This window comes from Trachurus japonicus, chromosome 13, assembly GCF_045865225.1.
Source record: "Trachurus japonicus isolate A0001 chromosome 13, Traja_1.0".
Classification (NCBI taxonomy): domain Eukaryota; kingdom Metazoa; phylum Chordata; class Actinopteri; order Carangiformes; family Carangidae; genus Trachurus; species Trachurus japonicus.
The window spans coordinates 28,577,127-28,595,018 of NC_140919.1; the positions used below are offsets into that span (position 1 = coordinate 28,577,127).

The 17,892-nt window shown below is 42.2% G+C and overlaps 1 protein-coding gene across 2 annotated transcripts in view; it reads right to left on the reverse strand.

Annotated features, from left to right (window-relative positions):
- nova2 (NOVA alternative splicing regulator 2) overlaps positions 1-17,319 on the reverse strand; it is a 72,633-nt gene extending 55,314 nt beyond the window's left edge. The window contains exons 1-2 of one of the 2 annotated variants that reach the window (XM_085795763.1): positions 16,408-17,319; positions 13,472-13,540 (exon numbers count right to left, since the gene is read on the reverse strand). In XM_085795763.1, the coding sequence (XP_085651889.1) occupies positions 13,472-13,540; positions 16,408-16,564 (226 nt within the window). In that variant the 5' untranslated portion in view covers positions 16,565-17,319. The remainder of the gene's footprint in view (positions 1-13,471; positions 13,541-16,407) is intronic. The other variant, XM_085795765.1, reaches the window with a different exon arrangement.
- Between the last annotated feature and the right edge of the window lie 573 nt (positions 17,320-17,892).

Here is a 17,892-nt window from a genome sequence, read left to right on the forward strand (position 1 = left end):
TTCTAGCTATTTCGGCACAAATGTCACTTTAACATCAATTTAACTTTATCTTATTAGGACTCAAAGGGAATCTATAAAATCTATAAAAACTGGATTTGATAAAATCTTCTCTCTTGTGTTGTGAAGTAACATAAACGTTTCCAACGTGGTCATGCAATGTCTCTTTAAATTGTCACTGGTTCGTCTCAGCGTCCCTCCCTTGCTGCATTCTTCATATTTGATAATCCAGGACATGTAACCTCTGGAGGCAGATTAAAATAAGATTATCATTACAGGGACACACTTTCTCAGCAAGGCGAGGCACTGGTCTTCTCTGTCTCCTACACAGGTGACACATGCTTACAAACATCTTAAACCAGGTCCCATAGAGTTTTACAATGCTTTATTTAAATCTTAATAGCTGTAACTCCTATTGAATCCCTTCAACACTTATGTTGCAGCAAAACAACGGAGGAACGGAGGTGTGTGTGACATCTCACTATAAATAAATTTAATTAGTGAAAGGCCCTGCACACCCACACAGTTGTTTTCAGTTATTCTTGCTAACGAGGCCTTCGATCAGATTGTACAGTCGTTTGGCAGAGGGATGCTGGGAGTTTGTTTAGGTCTCAGTGGTCTATGACTCATAAAGAGAGGACAGGCCCTGGTGTCTGTACGGAGTCCTGAGAAAATGAATGACAAGAACAAGCCTTTAAAAAACTTAACAATGAGTTTTTATGTTTTTGTCCATTGAATTGTGCCTCAAAATCCAAAGGTTTAAATTCCCTTCAAAACCAATGATTTAAAGCACTATACACAGATGTTGCACCCACATTTTCCTCACTTTTCCTAACATTTACCTAGACTCCACATGCCATATGGCACGGATAGTAAAGGTTTAGAGACTTACAGTGGTTATTATGACATGCAAGTGCTTACATCACCATGAGACAGGTGTTAGCAGAGCTGTTTGTGACAATATAGCTGAACTGCCAACATAGCACTTCTGCCCATTTTAGTTAACTTGTGATTTCTCACTATATATAAATATAAATGTAGCCTCCCTGCCAGGGTGTTTATTAAATTTGTCTTTAATTACACTGGACAAAAACCTTTGGCTGCTCTGATGTATTCATGTCAATATCAGAGCTTTTAGAAACTCAAGCTGATTCTGGCTGATCCATTTTAAAGATATCTAAACAAAAAACTGTAAAGTGAATTTATATTAATCAAAAAGAAGACTGAAAATATGCAAACAGATTCTTCTATGATTGGAAACTCATATTTTCTGAACTTTCTCAGTGTGTAAAGTTTGATAGTGCAGTGTTGCAGTTGCACATAGTGGGTGGGCTCTGTTCTCATCTCTGAGTGTTCAGCTGAGCCAAAGCATGAGCACACAGACAGGAAACCTGACACTCCCCAGCCCTTCCTCAGCTCTGCCAGTGATGAAATACAAACTGCAGGGAACTCCAACATGGATGTAGAGGAGAGAAAAACCAAACCTGACCTGCCTCCACACACCTCCTCTGTTAAAAGCTTGCGTTAATCTGAATTCCCTCTCGTGCATTAGCAGGCAAAGCGTTTTTACTGAGTTAAATTGTGATTTTTTTGTGATAAATTAAAGGTTTTTCCCCTCGGACAGCTGGAGCTCTTATTTTTACAAAATAAAAACACCTCCATGGTGATAATTTTATCTCCAAATCCTCAATCCTCTGCCGTCCTCTTCCTCTATTCCATCTTTCAAACACCTACTGTAGCTGCTTCATCCTCCTCTCCTTCCTTCTAGTCTCCTCTCCACTTGGGCCCAATCCCATTTCTCTTTCTTTAACACCAGCACTCGGTTTCGAGTGGCCTCCAAAGGGAGATACCCCTTGACGATGAAGTGAGAAGTAAAGACCGTAGCCTACGCAATGGGACAACACTTAGTGTAGCTGACGTATTCACCACTGGTATTGCTAAGTATCGTGGGTAATTTCATCTTGCACTACGTTCGAAGTCTGCCTCCCTCCAAGTTAAGGGGTAGTTTTAAGGGTTGAAAAGCACTTCCCCTTCTTAAAATAATTGTGACAACCGACCCTTACACGTGAACGTGCAAAACTGAGAGCTAGGGTCAAAATCGAGTGGAAGTGGCTAAAATGGGACTGGGCCTTGGACTGAAGGGTTCATTCACATGGAGCTGCAGATTTGTGTAAGAAGATGTATGCTGATTAATAATACCAAAATCTGGCAGACAAGACCATTGATTGAGGGTCAGCAGACTGGCAAACAAGCCACAACAGCATCTTCACTCGCTTGGTTTCTAAACTAAATCTCAAGTGAAAGTCAGCTGGAGAAATCAATATTCTGGTTGTGATTTTCAGTTGTGTTTGCCGAATGTGCTGCATCTGTCTTTCAAGTTATTTTCAGCGGTTTGTTTGGTTGCTTCTTCTGCAAACTGTTTTCTTTTGCTGTTTTGAATGTGGCATATTCTGGGGCACAGCTCTAGGCGCTTTGAGTCAAACTTCAGCTGCACTGCGGCACGTCACCAACCACTCCTACGGCTTCAGTGTGACAAACTTTACCTTCATTTCAGAAACGTTCACTTGCATTTCAGCAACATGGGAACCACAGGATTGCTGCCGATCGCTAATTCACAGCAAGTAGTAACAATGATATAGGCTGATGTTTAGTGTGCAGCGTCCTAACTCGATCACAGCGGCACCTTGTTTTTGAGCTTGAACAAAATGTCCCATGGTCATGACCTGAAACTGTCCTGAGCCTCCTCTTCATTTCCTCATTTTCTCTCCTCTATAGTCCGAATCTCCTCTCCTCTCCTCTCCTCTCCTCTCCTCTCCTCTCCTCTCCTCTCCTCTCCTCTCCTCTCCTCTCCTCTCCTCTCCTCTCCTCTCCTCTCCTCCTCTCTTCCTCCTCTCCTCTCCCTCTCCTCTGTGCTGCAGTGACCCACTTTGAGCATGAAGCCGTGGACTGACCTGCTTTAGATAGAGGCTAATTATAACCAGCCCGTATTAATAAGGCAGGGGAATTGGTAAATACGAAGCACACACACTCACACGCACACACACGTGTGAATACACAAGTACAAAATCTGCAGCACAAAACAGATACAAGCTCACACACTCTCAAACACCTCCTCCACAAACAGACACTTTCCATCGTCTCATAAACAAGCCTACACACCTTGAAAACATGACTCATGTATATAAGAGGATGTAATCAGTGACTCATGTTCATCACTTGCAATTGTTGCATGGTGACACTTGTACAGGTTACCATGGTGAGTGTTAAAAATGTTTTTATTTGCTGTCTGGATCATGTCCAAGATTTGAATTTAAGGTTTTTACAAGGTTTTTTCTCTACAAAATATAAAGATGTCGTGCATCCTGTGCACCTGTGACAACACAAACGGACCACCTCTTCTGTTTTTTACATCCTAACCACCTATTTTCTTTAGGAAAATATTTTTGCGAGCATTGTGCTACATACATATCCCTCTACAACAGCAGTTTCACACACTTGGAAGCCGTTAAAAACATAAACTCAATGCAGATGTTTACGCACAAGCCTGTGAGATTCCATACCCACCGAGTCAACAGCTCATCTGTATCATTAAAGAGCGCTGCAAAGCTCCAGTGGTGAGTTTGTTAACAGGGTTATATAACACAGATTGAATTACACTTTGGAAATAAGCTTTTAGTCGGTTTGATAACTGCCATGACTCAGTTTTCATAAATATGCACTAACTTCCAGATATAAGAGGGAAAAAAAACAGAAAACCTGTGCTGTGGTATCTGTCTCATCCTCCCACACTGCCTCATGGTGAATGACACTGTTTACAGGCAAGTTCTATCAACATTCTTCAGAATTTATCAGCTATCTAAAAATGGCTGACATACAGTATAACAGTCCACAAACACCTGAACACATTCTTAAGACGAGCCTTCTTTAAAACACTTTCTGTTTTCAAAGTAAAACCTCTCGACTTGTGATGGAAAATAATAATAATAATAATAATAATAATAATAATAATAATAATAATAATAATAATAATAATAATAATAATAATAATAATAATAATAATAAATAGTATAGAGCGCATTTTCACCTGAAGAACAAGTCTAAAAGTGCTTACAAAAAAGGAAAAGGTCCTCTTAAATACAGTATCTAACAACATCATATGAGCAGAATCTCTGCTTTGCATGAAAGGATGGGATGTTTTGATGTTATGAAGCATTTCATACAAGTTTGCGAGAAATGCTTCATGTGATATTTCTCACCAAATATGAGATTTTAGACAGAAAATAATTGCATATTATAATATTGATAAATCAGAACTCCAGAAGTTGAATCTTGTAGTTTGCACTCTTTAGGTTCCTGCAGACAGTTCATGAATGAAATCATCTAATACATTTCCAGGCTTTCTTACACGAATGTAGTGCTGTGGTGAGACACTGCTTATTTGAGATATCTTGTATGTTATTTCACCCCAGCTGTAACCCCCCAACTCCCTGCAGAGAGCACAGAGGTGAATCTTAATTTTGGAAAATTATCTTGCCACTCATGTCACTCAATGCTGTCCTGAACCCTGGCCCACAAGGATCACAATTTGGTTGTATTTCTCCCACAGATTTGGAAGAAGCCAAGCCTAATTTATCTACCTGTCACAGTTGCAAATTCTAATTATGTGTAATTATACACCACATTTGCTTCCGCGTGTCATCCCACCTCCGAGGGGTGCAGGTGATACACTCCAGCGTGCCGACCTATCCAAGCATACTGTAATAAGCAGCTGGAGGCTGCTAGCGTTGTCTGACCCGTCGATGTCAACACTAACCTCAAAACTCGATAGAGGTCACGCAACACTCACCCACACATTATTCCCTCTCACAGCTCAGCGAATTAAAAAGTGCTGGTAAAAAACTTCTCTACTCGTGGGTGTTTGAGCAAATTGTCTCGGGGTGACTCGAAATAATTTATTCTTTGGAGAGAAAAACATGAACAGAAAAAAGTTCTGGTGAAGCTTTCAGGAAAAAAAAGTGAGCTATACAGTAATCTAGAAACTAATGCTCATCGGTTCACTGATGCACCAATTAGATTAACTTTAAAGTGAGCTTCCACACTGGAGACATAATAGAGGTTGACCCAGAGACAAACCAGACACATCTACTGAGCGTCATGACAGCTCAGGCTGTTAAAATTACACAATTGTGTTGAGAGAACCTGATGTCTCAGCACAATGTCAAACTCATTGATCTCCCCAACTATTTTCTGCACTTGTTGATATGAAACATCATCAGAGATCCAGCAGCTCAGACCCCCCCCACCCCCACCCCTGTGTGCAGCGCTTCTTTCAACCTGACAGCATAATGAGCATGTAAACTTTCAGTCCAAATACGAACAAGAAAAACACCATAATTACAGATGTGTTGATTGTTACTGATTAGTTCTAACTGTTTTAGTTGTCAGAAAGTGTGGAGGGAGGATTCTGTGAGGCTCCTAAAAGGATGCACTTGTACTTTAGGATACAGCAATTACCTTAATGTCACGAGAAGACGTGCAGGATATTATACAGTACGAGTGATAAATACATTCAGACCTGTTTGAATGTGGCCTGTTTTTATTTCTTCCCTCATTTTACCTTAACGTGGTACTAGATAAAATCCTCTGGGACAATGTTTTGATTATGGTTGACAAATTTATTCATAGGAAGCCACAGTGCAACTCCAGTGATATACAGTATGTAAATGAGCAATTTCAGTGAGTGCTATGTTCAGCTTCTGGTCTGGCCATTGCATATACTGAGCAGGACATTTTAACCTTGAAAAATTAACACTCAACATCCCTGCATTATGTTGATCATCGACTGCATATAGTTCTAAACAATTCACTGAAATTGTAGCAAGAAAATGAAATGCAAAAGTGACCATACCAACTGAAATTATGACTCAGTCCCAATGTAACGTTTTTTTTTTTTTTTTGTTTTTTTTTACACATCTTACAGGCCAATTCAAGACTCCTTTGATAAACCGATACTGGTTGTTATTATTGGCCCAGACAATGACTAGGTCAGGCTTGGCTCTCATGTTCATATGTGATAAAAAAAAAGAAAAAAAAAAGCTGAGCTGAGCTCCACAACAATCAAACTAAATTCTGCTGCTCAGAGTCACTTTCCCCCAGCAGCTGACGACCTCCAAAATGGCTGCCAAAGGTTACATTATGTCATCAAGGATCTTAACCTAATTTATAACAACATGTAGCCTACATGTGCTCGGTTTCACCACTGCACGAGCTAAACAGGGGCCAGTTAACTCCCTCAATCAAAGCTTAATATAGACGCTAATAACATCCCTGTTTGTTATGTTCCAGCTTTCTTTTAGTGTGAGGAGGACTGGTACCAAGTTCTTTCCCTGTCTTAGTTTTCTGTGCTAACGTAAACTGGCAAGTCTCCAGCAGTCTTATCGAACCCACTCCCACAACACAAACCACAAACAGACACACCGCTCGAGAATGAAGATATTAAGAGCTGGAAAATGGAGGGATTAGCTTCACGTTCAATGTAATGGCAGTGTGTGTGTGTGTGTGTGTGTGTGTGTGTGTGTGTGTGTGTGTGTTTGGGTGTGTGTAGTTACTGGTTGCTGTGATGAGGGTCTTTCTTTGTTTTCACTCTAAGCAACACATTCAAATCCCTGCAGTTACAACACACAGGAAGTACACAGATTTCCTTTTACGTGTCAAAAGAATTTGACAACAAAAACGTATCCTTTTTCCGTGTATCTGCTTTGTAAAGTGTGTGTGTTGTGTGTGTGTGTGTGTGTGTGTGTGTGTGGGTGTGTGTGAGTGTAATAAAAAATATGGCCAAGTGACCACTCCCAGAAACTCTGTTTTGAAGGGAGTTGTAGCAGCACAAGCAGCAAGGTCAAAGAGTGGCCTTCATGTGTCTGTAGTGTAACCCCTCTGCACCCAGCTGTGCATGTGTGTGAAAAAGCCACTTTTCATAAGTTCATCAAACTGTGTGTCGTCCGACTCCGTGTTCATCTGTGGGTCAAGACGGAGAGGGGTGAAATCGAGGGTGCTGTTGGGGACGTAGAGGTTGTTCACAATAAATAATAAATCGTCCTCTTCGACAGAACTGGATGAGTAAACAGTCCAATCTGTTGCTAAGGCCCCTGCGGACCCGCCAGGCCGAGAATAGGCTCTCCATGCTGAGGGATTGGAGGCTCAAATCCTGGGATCTGGTGTCCATGGCCCTGCAGGGGTGGGGTGGGGGGCTGAAGATCACAAATCCTTTCTCATGTTCTGTTTCTTTTCTCTCACGCGCTTTACTCTTCAAAACCTATTGAACGCTACCTTTTTCATTATACTACCAATGGATTCCAGACCTATTGTGGTGCTCAGCGCTTTGGCTTTAGAGAAAATTGGTCAATTGTGTCCCCTAGCTTGCTACCCCCACCTCCATGAAAAATTGATGACATTGTCTTGCACTCATTCCCTCAAAGGACACGCTACTGTCATTATCAATCATCTGATAAACCAGAGATTTGATAACAATTTACACAAGCATCAAAACAAAGACGCAGTTTTTCACTCTTCTTCTCAACATCAGAGATAAGCTGCAAATACAAGGTTTCATTCAGCACAACACATCACAAATCTAGGTCACATGTACATATGCAGACCAGACCAGAACCTCCACCAGTAACTCTGTATGGAAACATCAGATGTCAGACCCAAACGAAAGACAGGTCTGAAGTGTAGCAGCGTGCACACTTGGCTTCGGCTGATGAAGGAGGGCTCTGGTATGGAGCTCTGGGGACTTGGAAAATATTCATCTCCCCTAAGCAGGGAGAGTTAAGGGGGGCAGTCTTTGTCTAACACACCCCCTCTGCTCTTTTGTTGGGGGTGGCATTCACACACACACAAACATGTAAAGCTCTCCTGCAGTGAGGCTCTGACCAGCTGTCTTGAGTCTGAAAGATGGTCGTCGTCACTCATAAGCACAGGGAGCTCTCAGAGGAAACCTCTCTATCTTTACGCTCCTCTGCAGCATCTAAATGTTTCCCCGATTTCTCCATGTCATCCATTCAATTTAGATTTGACATTTAAGGTGATGCCTCTCGGTGTGCAAAGCGAGCTCCGGTTTCTTAATCACTACATTCAGATGCTGCCAGCGGTCTTTAAAATTCCTACGACCCTTTGAATAATCAAATATTTGGAGGAGAAATGAGAAAGGGGTTTTCTTAAAGCTCTAATTCACAGATACAAATGCCGTCTGAAAACCTGCCTCACAGTGCAGCTGAGGGATTTTATTACTAACTGCTACAGATCTACATTTAGAAAGGTCCTTTTCGAATGAATTTTGAAGTCTGCATTACCAAATCACTGCCGAGCATATATCTAAAAACAGCTTTCATTTTTCTTGAAGGTATCAAAATGACTCATAACACCAGCAATCATTTGGTCTGTTGTAAAATGGAGGACATTTTCATTTTAAAATTATACCAAATTCTCTAAATAAAAAATAACAAGTGTCTTGTTTTTTTGCTTTTTGTTTTTCTGCTGACGAAAAAATAATTGAATGAATGACGAGACTCTATGAGAGCTAAATAAAGTTTAAAGGAAAATTAAGCCGTGCTCGGTAACAGAGGGAAAAACGTCCCCTTCTGTCGATCAGAACCAGAAACACAGTAGAGCAATCTGTTAGAAGACCGACACACATATTCAGTCTGAATAGCAGCTCAGGGACAGCCAATCAAATGCCTTCGTACTGAAATGATCCCTATCATCGGGGCGTCTGCGTAGAAATCGAAGCAGACACGGCGAACACGCTAACAAAGCTACTGAAGCAGCCACCTCCTTTCTCTCACTTCTGCGTGTGTGCGTCTGTGTTGTGTGTGTGTGAAAACCGGTGTGTATTGTTCATGGACCAAGGCTATTTCAGAGGAGGGGGCCCATCCAGTCGTCTTCGCTGCATCGGCCCTTTCATCGCTCCCTCATCCATATTCATCGCCGCCCCTCTCTCCTCACCTATCAGCGACCAGCTAGCTGTGACTGGCGTCTCGCTTCACCAATCGTACGCTTCCCTTTGTGGGAACATTCCCACCTCTCGGCGCCTTCACCCCACCCTGTACAATGGCTCCTTTTTTTACTTTGACGCAGTGGCATGAAAAAAAAGAGGACGAGGAGAGGGTGGAGGACGAGGAGGAGAGTTGCAGCTACTGCTGGCAGAGTCCCGCCAACGGCGGCTGGGAATCGATCGACAGCCTCGGAAACGGTTGCCGAGCGAGCCTCGTCAATGGCCGCCTGCAATTGATGAAAGGGGGTGGGTGGAGGACAAAATGATGGGAGGACGAGGGTGAAGGGAGGAAGGGAGGGAGGAGGAGGAGGGTGCAGTCGTGATGGTCTGAAGTAGAGCATGATTAGTATGGATGAGGAGGAGAGGAAGATGGAGAGAACGAAAGAGGGAGAGAGAGGGAGCAGCCGAGAACCGCTCAGGCTCGCAAGTGAAGAAAACAGGCGTGTCGCAGAGAACGCAGTGTTCTGCAAGATACAGAGGCTAAAGGACGAGTGGGAAAAGTCTTTTTTTTCTATATAAAGGATGCTCGACGTTCAACACAGAACGTACACCGTCGATCTCAATAACTCCGTTTTAATTTGAAAACAACAACTTGTGTCTGCCGTATTTTGGCTCACCGTGTAATTTTGCCTATTCAAAGCTTAACGTGGGGCTTCTTCCTCCTCTGTCTCACAGCCAATTAGGGTTGTCATGAGAACCGATACTTTGGTACCAAGTCGATGCCAACACACAAAAAATATGTCCATGCCTGCTTCTTTTTTTGAACAGTGAGTACCAGATTTACAAGTTTGCCCTCAGCACGCCGTCTCAATTCATGCCGGAACTGACGTGGTCTCAGTGCGGCTACAGCCCAATTCTGGCGCGGCCCGTTTGTTATGTGAACATGGCTGGACCTTGATCCACTCACACGTGCCTTTTTATGGACAGTCGTCATGGAAACATGACGCTCTGCCAGTGGTGCAGTGTTTGAACCACCAGTGAAAACAAACGTGTGTGAAGTGAACCGTACGAGCTGAAAAATGAAAAAATGTATCATTTTCACATTTGATGCGCACCATTGGTCCGCACCAATGCACCAGTGAAAACACCCTAAAAGTTAATTAATGAGAACAACAGTTCTCTTGTGTAACTACACAAGACAACACTGTCCTGAGTTGACAACATTATTATTTTTGTTTTTGTTGAGCCACATTTACCATTTTAACACTCAACTTTTTTGTTAAGACCAGAACTTTTATTCAGTTCAGTCTGAGAAGTTTGTTGAAGCACAGTGGGCTTAAATACTAAACAGTTTTTTAATGATGAAGGGAATTTACATGGGTTCTGTTTTTTACTTTCATCATGGTACAGAATGAGTAACGAGAATCGTGGAAATTCACTGGTATTGGCAAGCCTACAGCCAGTGTGATCAATGTGAGGAAGAACCTCTGCTTTGTACGGACGACCCAAAGAAAATGCTCTGCTCAGCTTCAGGAGCAAAACACTCAGATCAATAGCATCAAAGGCCTCGTCTCATACAGCCAAGACTCAATACACAGCTAGGATGCATGAGAGTCAGTGTCTGTGAGTTTGCATATGTTAAGTGTGTTTGTGCATGTCTGTCCATCTGCAGCACTGCCCATCATTCACACACGCACGCAGACACACACACACGCCTTCATCTGTCTCAGTTAACTTCATCTTCTGCCCCTTGCAACAAAAATCAGACAACGTGAAGATAACAAAATCACTCACTGACAAACACACACACACACACACACACACACACACACACACACACACACACACACACACACACTACTGCTAGTCCCCTAATGTCACTTGGCAAGGGCATTTCAAACCACCCCTCCTCCTTCCCAACACAGACTTGCCAGTCAATCCATTTACTAAATTAATGTATCATATCTTACAGACACGAGTGGAGGAGAGGAGAGGAGAGGAGAGGAGAGGAGAGGAGAGGAGAGGAGAGGAGAGGAGAGGAGAGGAGAGGAGAGGAGAGGAGAGGAGAGGAGAGTCTATAGTTTTTTTCTAAAAGTGATGAAATGACTGAAAGATCTGTACGTGCAGGTCAGCAAACTGACCTGGAGGCATAACTGCTCACATGTTCATTTTCTGATCACTACATGAAAAAAACAAACATCCAATTTATTTAGCTTGTGCTTACGTAAGATTTCTTAATAGCTTATACAAGCACTTTTTTCCCCTTAAAACTGCTTTTTTTAATGGACTGAATCCGAGTCATTTCTATACTATTAGGCTAAGAAGCTTCTGTGGGAAGTTGGGGTATCAGCATTGGTTAGATACAAATAAGGAATTAATTAATTTGGATCACTTTAGGGCTTAAAAATCCATTAAAGCAAACAAGCCCATAGGGCGTCTATGAAAGTACTTTATTATGACCCAGGTGTTTTATTGTTAGCTGACCTCTAGCAGCCGTTGTGAATATGATGCGTTAGTCTGGAGTGGATGGATGAGTTGACAGAACAGAGGAATTTCAAACAGGAGGCCGTTGTTGACTTGAAATTGATTGACTTTTTTTGTTTGTTTTTTTATATATGGTCACTCCACAATTGTGTTTATTATTACAACCATGATGCTGCAGGCACTCTGATATATTATATTATATTATATTGTATGATATGTGAATGTAAGTAAACCTGCATGTGTCTCTGGACTAAAGCCATTCAGGTAGCTGGTTTCCTAAATATAGGCCTACTGTTCTTTGTTAATAAAGTGATTCAGTGGTGTATTTAAGGTGACTTCATGTCTTATTTCCATCTGAAGTATAGCAGCCTTGTACATCCTCAATCCCTGAATTATTTGGCCACTTAATACTGTAATGACATTTAACTAAGAACCAGCTGTAAATTATCCTATATATATATATATATATATATATATATATATACACATACACATACATACTACGTATATATTATAGTCTCAGTCTCAGTTAAAACTGAGTAAAGTCCACATTGTTACAGCAGCTGGTCTTTGAATTATAAAATCATTGTAAATTTTTTTTTACCGTTTCAGTCAGAGAGGATCAACTCTGGCTTTGAAAATGATCTAAGTTTAAACATCTGAAACAATCTTAAATATTAACACTGAGCTCATTAAAGGTCTCTGATCATATATGTACTCGATTAGAAGGAAATCCAAATTCCTTTAATGCTGGAGAAAACCCCACTGAGCCGGAGTGAGGGGCCAGGGGGATACAGGGATAAGAATGGGTTTGGGGTGGTGGATTAGAGGGGTGGTAGGAGTAGACTATGGGGGGTGGGAGTGGGGTCTGTGAACAGCAGCTACTGGTGCTACCCATTGATCCTCTAGTCTTTGAGACCTTCAGCTTTTTATGAGAAGTGGTGGTGATTTATGACCTGCAGGGTTACAGCGGTCCCATGTCGTCCCATATCTACTGTCTGACAGCTGACCAGCTCTTTCTCTACGGTGTCGCTTCCCGTTTTACACACACACACACACACACACACACACACACACACACACACACACACACACACACACACACACGCATACACACACACACACACACACACACGTTTGGATAAAACCTGGAAACAGACCACCTGAAAGCTCAGTGGAAAAATGTGGAAAAAAAAGTCAATCTTTTCTTGTCTTCTTTGAATTAAATCTCACTTTTCATTCACACAGCATCTCTGATCGACATGAATGGAAAACAATTTGCCCAGGCATTATTCTGGATTTCTACGCTGCAGCTGCTGGGTAAAAAAACACATGACAGACAAATGATCATTTTCTTCTCCGATGCAGAGGAATATTTCTGATGATTCAGACCTTTTCTTCTTTCTTTTGTGGAGTTCCACATTAAGTTTCAAACTACCCGTGAAGAAGGAAAAACATTGAAACTACAGACTCATGTGACTTTTACTCAACAGCAGCTGCATGGTGCACAGTGAGGCCGCCATATATAAAACACTGTGAGCACAATGAACAGCAAAGGAACATTTCAACAATACATCAGCAGTCATAAACCCCAAATGCTTTGATGATATGGCTGGCATGAGGTCAAAGGTAATCAGGACTCATCTGTGCAGCAATGTTGGGTAACATGACAAAAGAAACATTGAATTTGTATAAAAAAGCATGAAAATGGATGTTATGGACTGATAACATACAATATAAACAATATCAGCATGCATTATCCTGAATCATGAGCAGAATATGAAGGTGTTACATGTTACTTTTAATCCTATTTAAAAGTCAGGCCCTGCAGGAGTCAGACAATACCCTGAAATTTAGATTTTGGCTCTGCAGAATTTGGCCTTTATAGAACAACAACATGTAGCTGTATGTTATCACTGCTGTATCAGTCCTGAATTGAAGAAGGTTACAGTAAAGATTATAAAACAGGAAGAAGATCAAAATCAAAGTCTCTCTTACCATGAGTCTCAGTTTCTTGGTGAGGGAATACAATGCCTTCAGTTTCAAATAGGGGCTGCAGGAAGGCCACTACAGAGAGAGGAAGCACAGGGGTGGGGAGTGTGTGGCGTAAACTAATCATACAGAGAAACAACCATTATCATGATCTCTTAGCAGCACTTTGACTTTATATAAATTTAAAAACTGCAGCCTGTTGTGTATGTATAAATACAAAACACATTCTCAGTGAAAAGATACAGGTTCAGTTAAAAAGCATTTTGGCTAAAATCAGCCACTAGATGGTGAATGTTTTCTTCTGCATCAAGGGCCAGGAATATAAACAGCTTCTGCATCTTATTAGCAAAATAAAAGAATCGTTTAGGCTAATCTCATGTGTGATCTGATTAATTCAAGCTGAAAATGTCAATTATAATAGAGCTCATCAAGACCTGATTCTAAATAAATCTATCTGAATAAACACACATTTTGTAAAACAGAAGTAACTGACAATTTTTTTTCACCAAAGACCCGCAACCAAGCTGATCCCTCTTTGTTGTTTATGTTAATGTATGTGTGTATGTGTCTGTGTGACTTGGTCATTTTCAACCAAATGTCATCCGATCATCAGCCTGATGCTGTTTGCTGAAGGAGTGTTGACCTGGTGTTCAGCGCGGCCCCAGTAAAAGCCTGCTCCGCCATGTTCATCATCATCATCATCATCCCAACCTTTTCATTTGTCTAAATGGGCGAGCTGCCTGAGTGTTATGCAGGCGAGAGGATGGCCCTCTGGGGGTGGTAGTGGGGGGAGGCCCTTGGGATTTTACATGCAGTGAGGAGGAGGCTTTAGTGCTCTGAGCGCTGCATCGATCTGCAGTTAAACAACGCCGGCTATAACCTGCAGCTCACCCCTCCTCAGCCGGACACTCTCACTGTCTAATTATTACTCTGTCTGTCATGTTTCCTGTTGGGAGCTGAAGGGACTGTTAAAAATGACTGACTGTTTCTTTCTGTCTTTGCCGACAGGTCACTCCAAAAATCAACAGAAAGATACAAACTTATTGATCTTGAGTTATTTTCTTATTGCACCTGTTATTGTTGGGGAAAAAAGGACATATCACTGAATCTCTTTGATCTTGTGAGTATTTCATTGTGATCTGCTAAATAAATTAGGCCAATAATGACACCTTAGTGTTCGGACCAGTCTTGACCACCTATGACAGGATGGAGGTTCCTCTCTGATCAAACCTGCTCAATCCTAGTGCAAAATCAATGTTTTTCATTTGCATATTTTATTGAGGAATTGACTATTTTTTAATTACTCCCAAATTTGACTAATTCACCAAGCATTAGTCATTTTACTTTGATAATATACTAACAAAAACACATTTCATCAGTGTGTGTTTGAGTGAAGAGTTTTAAGGGTTTGAGACTATTTGTCCTTTACAGGAAAAAACTATTTATGGTGTTTTATCACGTAAAAATGTAAACAATTTAAGCAATAGAGCTGCAGGCAACTTTATTCAGAAAATATCCTGATGTGGATCTATCCTTAGCATTAAAGGTGCAACTCAAGTAAACTTTGTGTGTGTGTGTGTGTGTGTGTGTGTGTGTGTGTGTGTGTGTGTGTGTGTGTGTGTGTGTGTGTGTGTGTGTGTGTTTGCTTTTTTCTAAATCTTGATGACCATCAATGGCAGTCGTGACCTTAAAGCTTGGCTCTCTGCCACTTCATACTGGGATATTTCCCTCAGTCTTACTAATGACATGTTTTTCTGTGTCTCCCAAAGGAACATGTGTCCAAAAATAGAATGACATGTTCACAATTGACAGTCAGATTTAACAGTCAATAACAAAATGTTGGGTCTCCCAAAATCTAATTATAATGTTTTAAATCATCAGAGTCAAAATCTTTGGCTGCATATGAACAAAATCTCCTAAATCCATATCTTCTAAGAGTGCACGTGGTGCTGTGTCAATAACACATTTGAAGGTGTATTGTATGTCCAAATGTCCATGATGGGGTGCATGGCCAGGAGAGGCTACTGATGGTTGTAATGTCGGGTGATGGGAATGCTTGGCGCATGACAGCATGTAAACAAAAACCAAATATGGTGATTGCCATGGAGACATATCCATATTTCATCCAACCAGAGAATAATGAAGAAACATGATTGGACCGATTTAGAGAGAGGAAAAAAACTCTCTCTTCTAGCTGCAGGTTATTAAAATCAGGACAGCAAAGCATGGTAAAATAAAAAATAGACAGGCTCTGACATATAGCTACTGCAATAACACAGAGACTGTCGCATTCTGAGCTGCTCTGGATCTGGATCCCCCTTCCAGAGCACAGGCCTGCTGTTATTATGAGTCCGCTTGTTTATCCGCTTGTGTAATTGTACACAAAGCGGCGATGGTGGCTGATGTGTGAGATTATCACAAGGTCATCCGTCGACGGGATGAGAGCCTGCGATCACGCACCAGCCCGATCTGGCTTTCACTTGTTTACATCCTTATTTTGGCTCCAGCATGGCCGCTGTGGCTGCGCGTAAATCTTAAGACGCAATAAAAAAAAATAAATAAATAAATAAAACACCCAATTCTGCTGATCTACAGAGGCTGAGGGAGTCAGGATGTGCGCGAGGGGAACTGGCGGCTTCCCTCCAAATCCCCCCTCAGTCCCTCTCATTGTTTCCTTCCCATCAAAAGCGGCGGCCTGTGATTATTTTCATGCTGATGGAAAATGACTGTCACACGTTTAGAAAGCGGATAAAAATACCGTGCTCTCTGTATTTATAATCAGCGCGTTATTGAAGTAGAGATCTGAGTGCGGTTGCTGTAGCATGCCGCTGAGTACGTCAAGAATCAGATCAACCTGCTCTCCTTTCTCTCTGCCTGGCTCAGGACGAAGCAACATTCACCGAAACCCGAACAGCTCCCCGCATCCCCATCGCTGCTCTTACCTCCCGTGTTTGTGCGCTTGGTGCTGCTGGCCTCCGTGGGAGTCTCCAGGGGTCTTTTACGCGAGTCCGGAGGATCGGACTCCATGTGTGGTTGTTGATTGTGATGGTGAGGATTTGAGAAAATCCCGTTTTGTTGTACTGCTCCGCCGGCCATCATTTTCGAGCTTGCTCTTGGATGCTTGGGCTGCGTTTGCGTTTAAATCCCCCCTTTTCCGTTTTTTTACGCAGCGTAGCCGTGCAGATGAGTCCTTGGAGAAGGCGAAAGCGATTTAGGAATTGGAAAATACGCCTGTTTCTTACGGACGGGGGAGGTTAGCTGCGCGTTTCTCCGTGGTGCGCCGTGCGTACAGAGAGATGCTGCGCAGGGACAGAAAGCGGCGGATGATCGGTTCGGAGTGGGTGAAAAAATCCGAAAACTCTACAGATAGAGTATCTTCTAGGCTACTAAAAAAGCGTGCAAATGGAGCGTCAATCTTCCATTAACCTTCAGATATGCGGGCTAGGATATGTGTGTCATTCCGCTGCAACCGGATAAAAGAGCGTACTCATGTCAGGCAGTGAAGGATGGTGGCGCTCCTCTGCAACAGCAGCGAAACGAACAATAAATAAAACAAAACAAAATCACAACCGAAAGACAAAGAGGCGAAATCAACCGAGGAAACAAGAGAGAAAAGAAAAGGTCGGTGAAGCAATAATGATACAAAAAAAAATCCGATGCGTTACTGGCAGGCTATAATTTCTTTCTTCTTATCCTGTCCTGGGTCCGATCATGAAGACACCCAGGGGTGACGGGGTGGGTGAGGGTCCGGAGACGCGTAGCTGGATGAACACACAGAGAAAGAGACGTTTTTCCTGCTCGTTCTCTCGGTGAAGATGCTGCAGTCTTGCGTTCAGAGCATCCCTTCTCTGACTGGCTGCTGGAGGGAGCGCAGGGGAGCGGCTGACGTCACAGGCCTCGCGATGCCTTCAAAGACTAAATATAAACTCGGATTTTTAGAAATTTATAGGCAAGCGTGCCACTTTTCTGTACCTTTCAGGGGATTTGGTGAAGAAATAAAGTAACCGACAGTTAATCTAGGTAGTGCTTTCTATTTAAAGCAGCGTTTTGCTCGATGAATGGTGCAGAAACATCACAGCATTGTTCTTATCCATATTACATCCCAAATTTGAAATGCACTCACGTTAGTTAGGCTTGTAGGCCCACTATATGTGCTTTTACCAAATAAAATCAAACGAGAAAACGAGAGCAAATGAATTCTAAAGCTATGTTGGTACCCTATTGCATGTGGTGAGTTAAAGAATCAAACAAATAAAACCCGACACCCACATTGAGCTCACTCACAGCGAGTGAAATTCTTAGTTTCGACGACACATGAAGGCGTCACGAGAGAGAAAGCGAGAAAAAATGAGAGGGAGAGAGAGACGCCTCCGTCGAGACGCGATTGGCCGAGGACGCATTTCCCCAGCAAAACGAAGAGGACACAT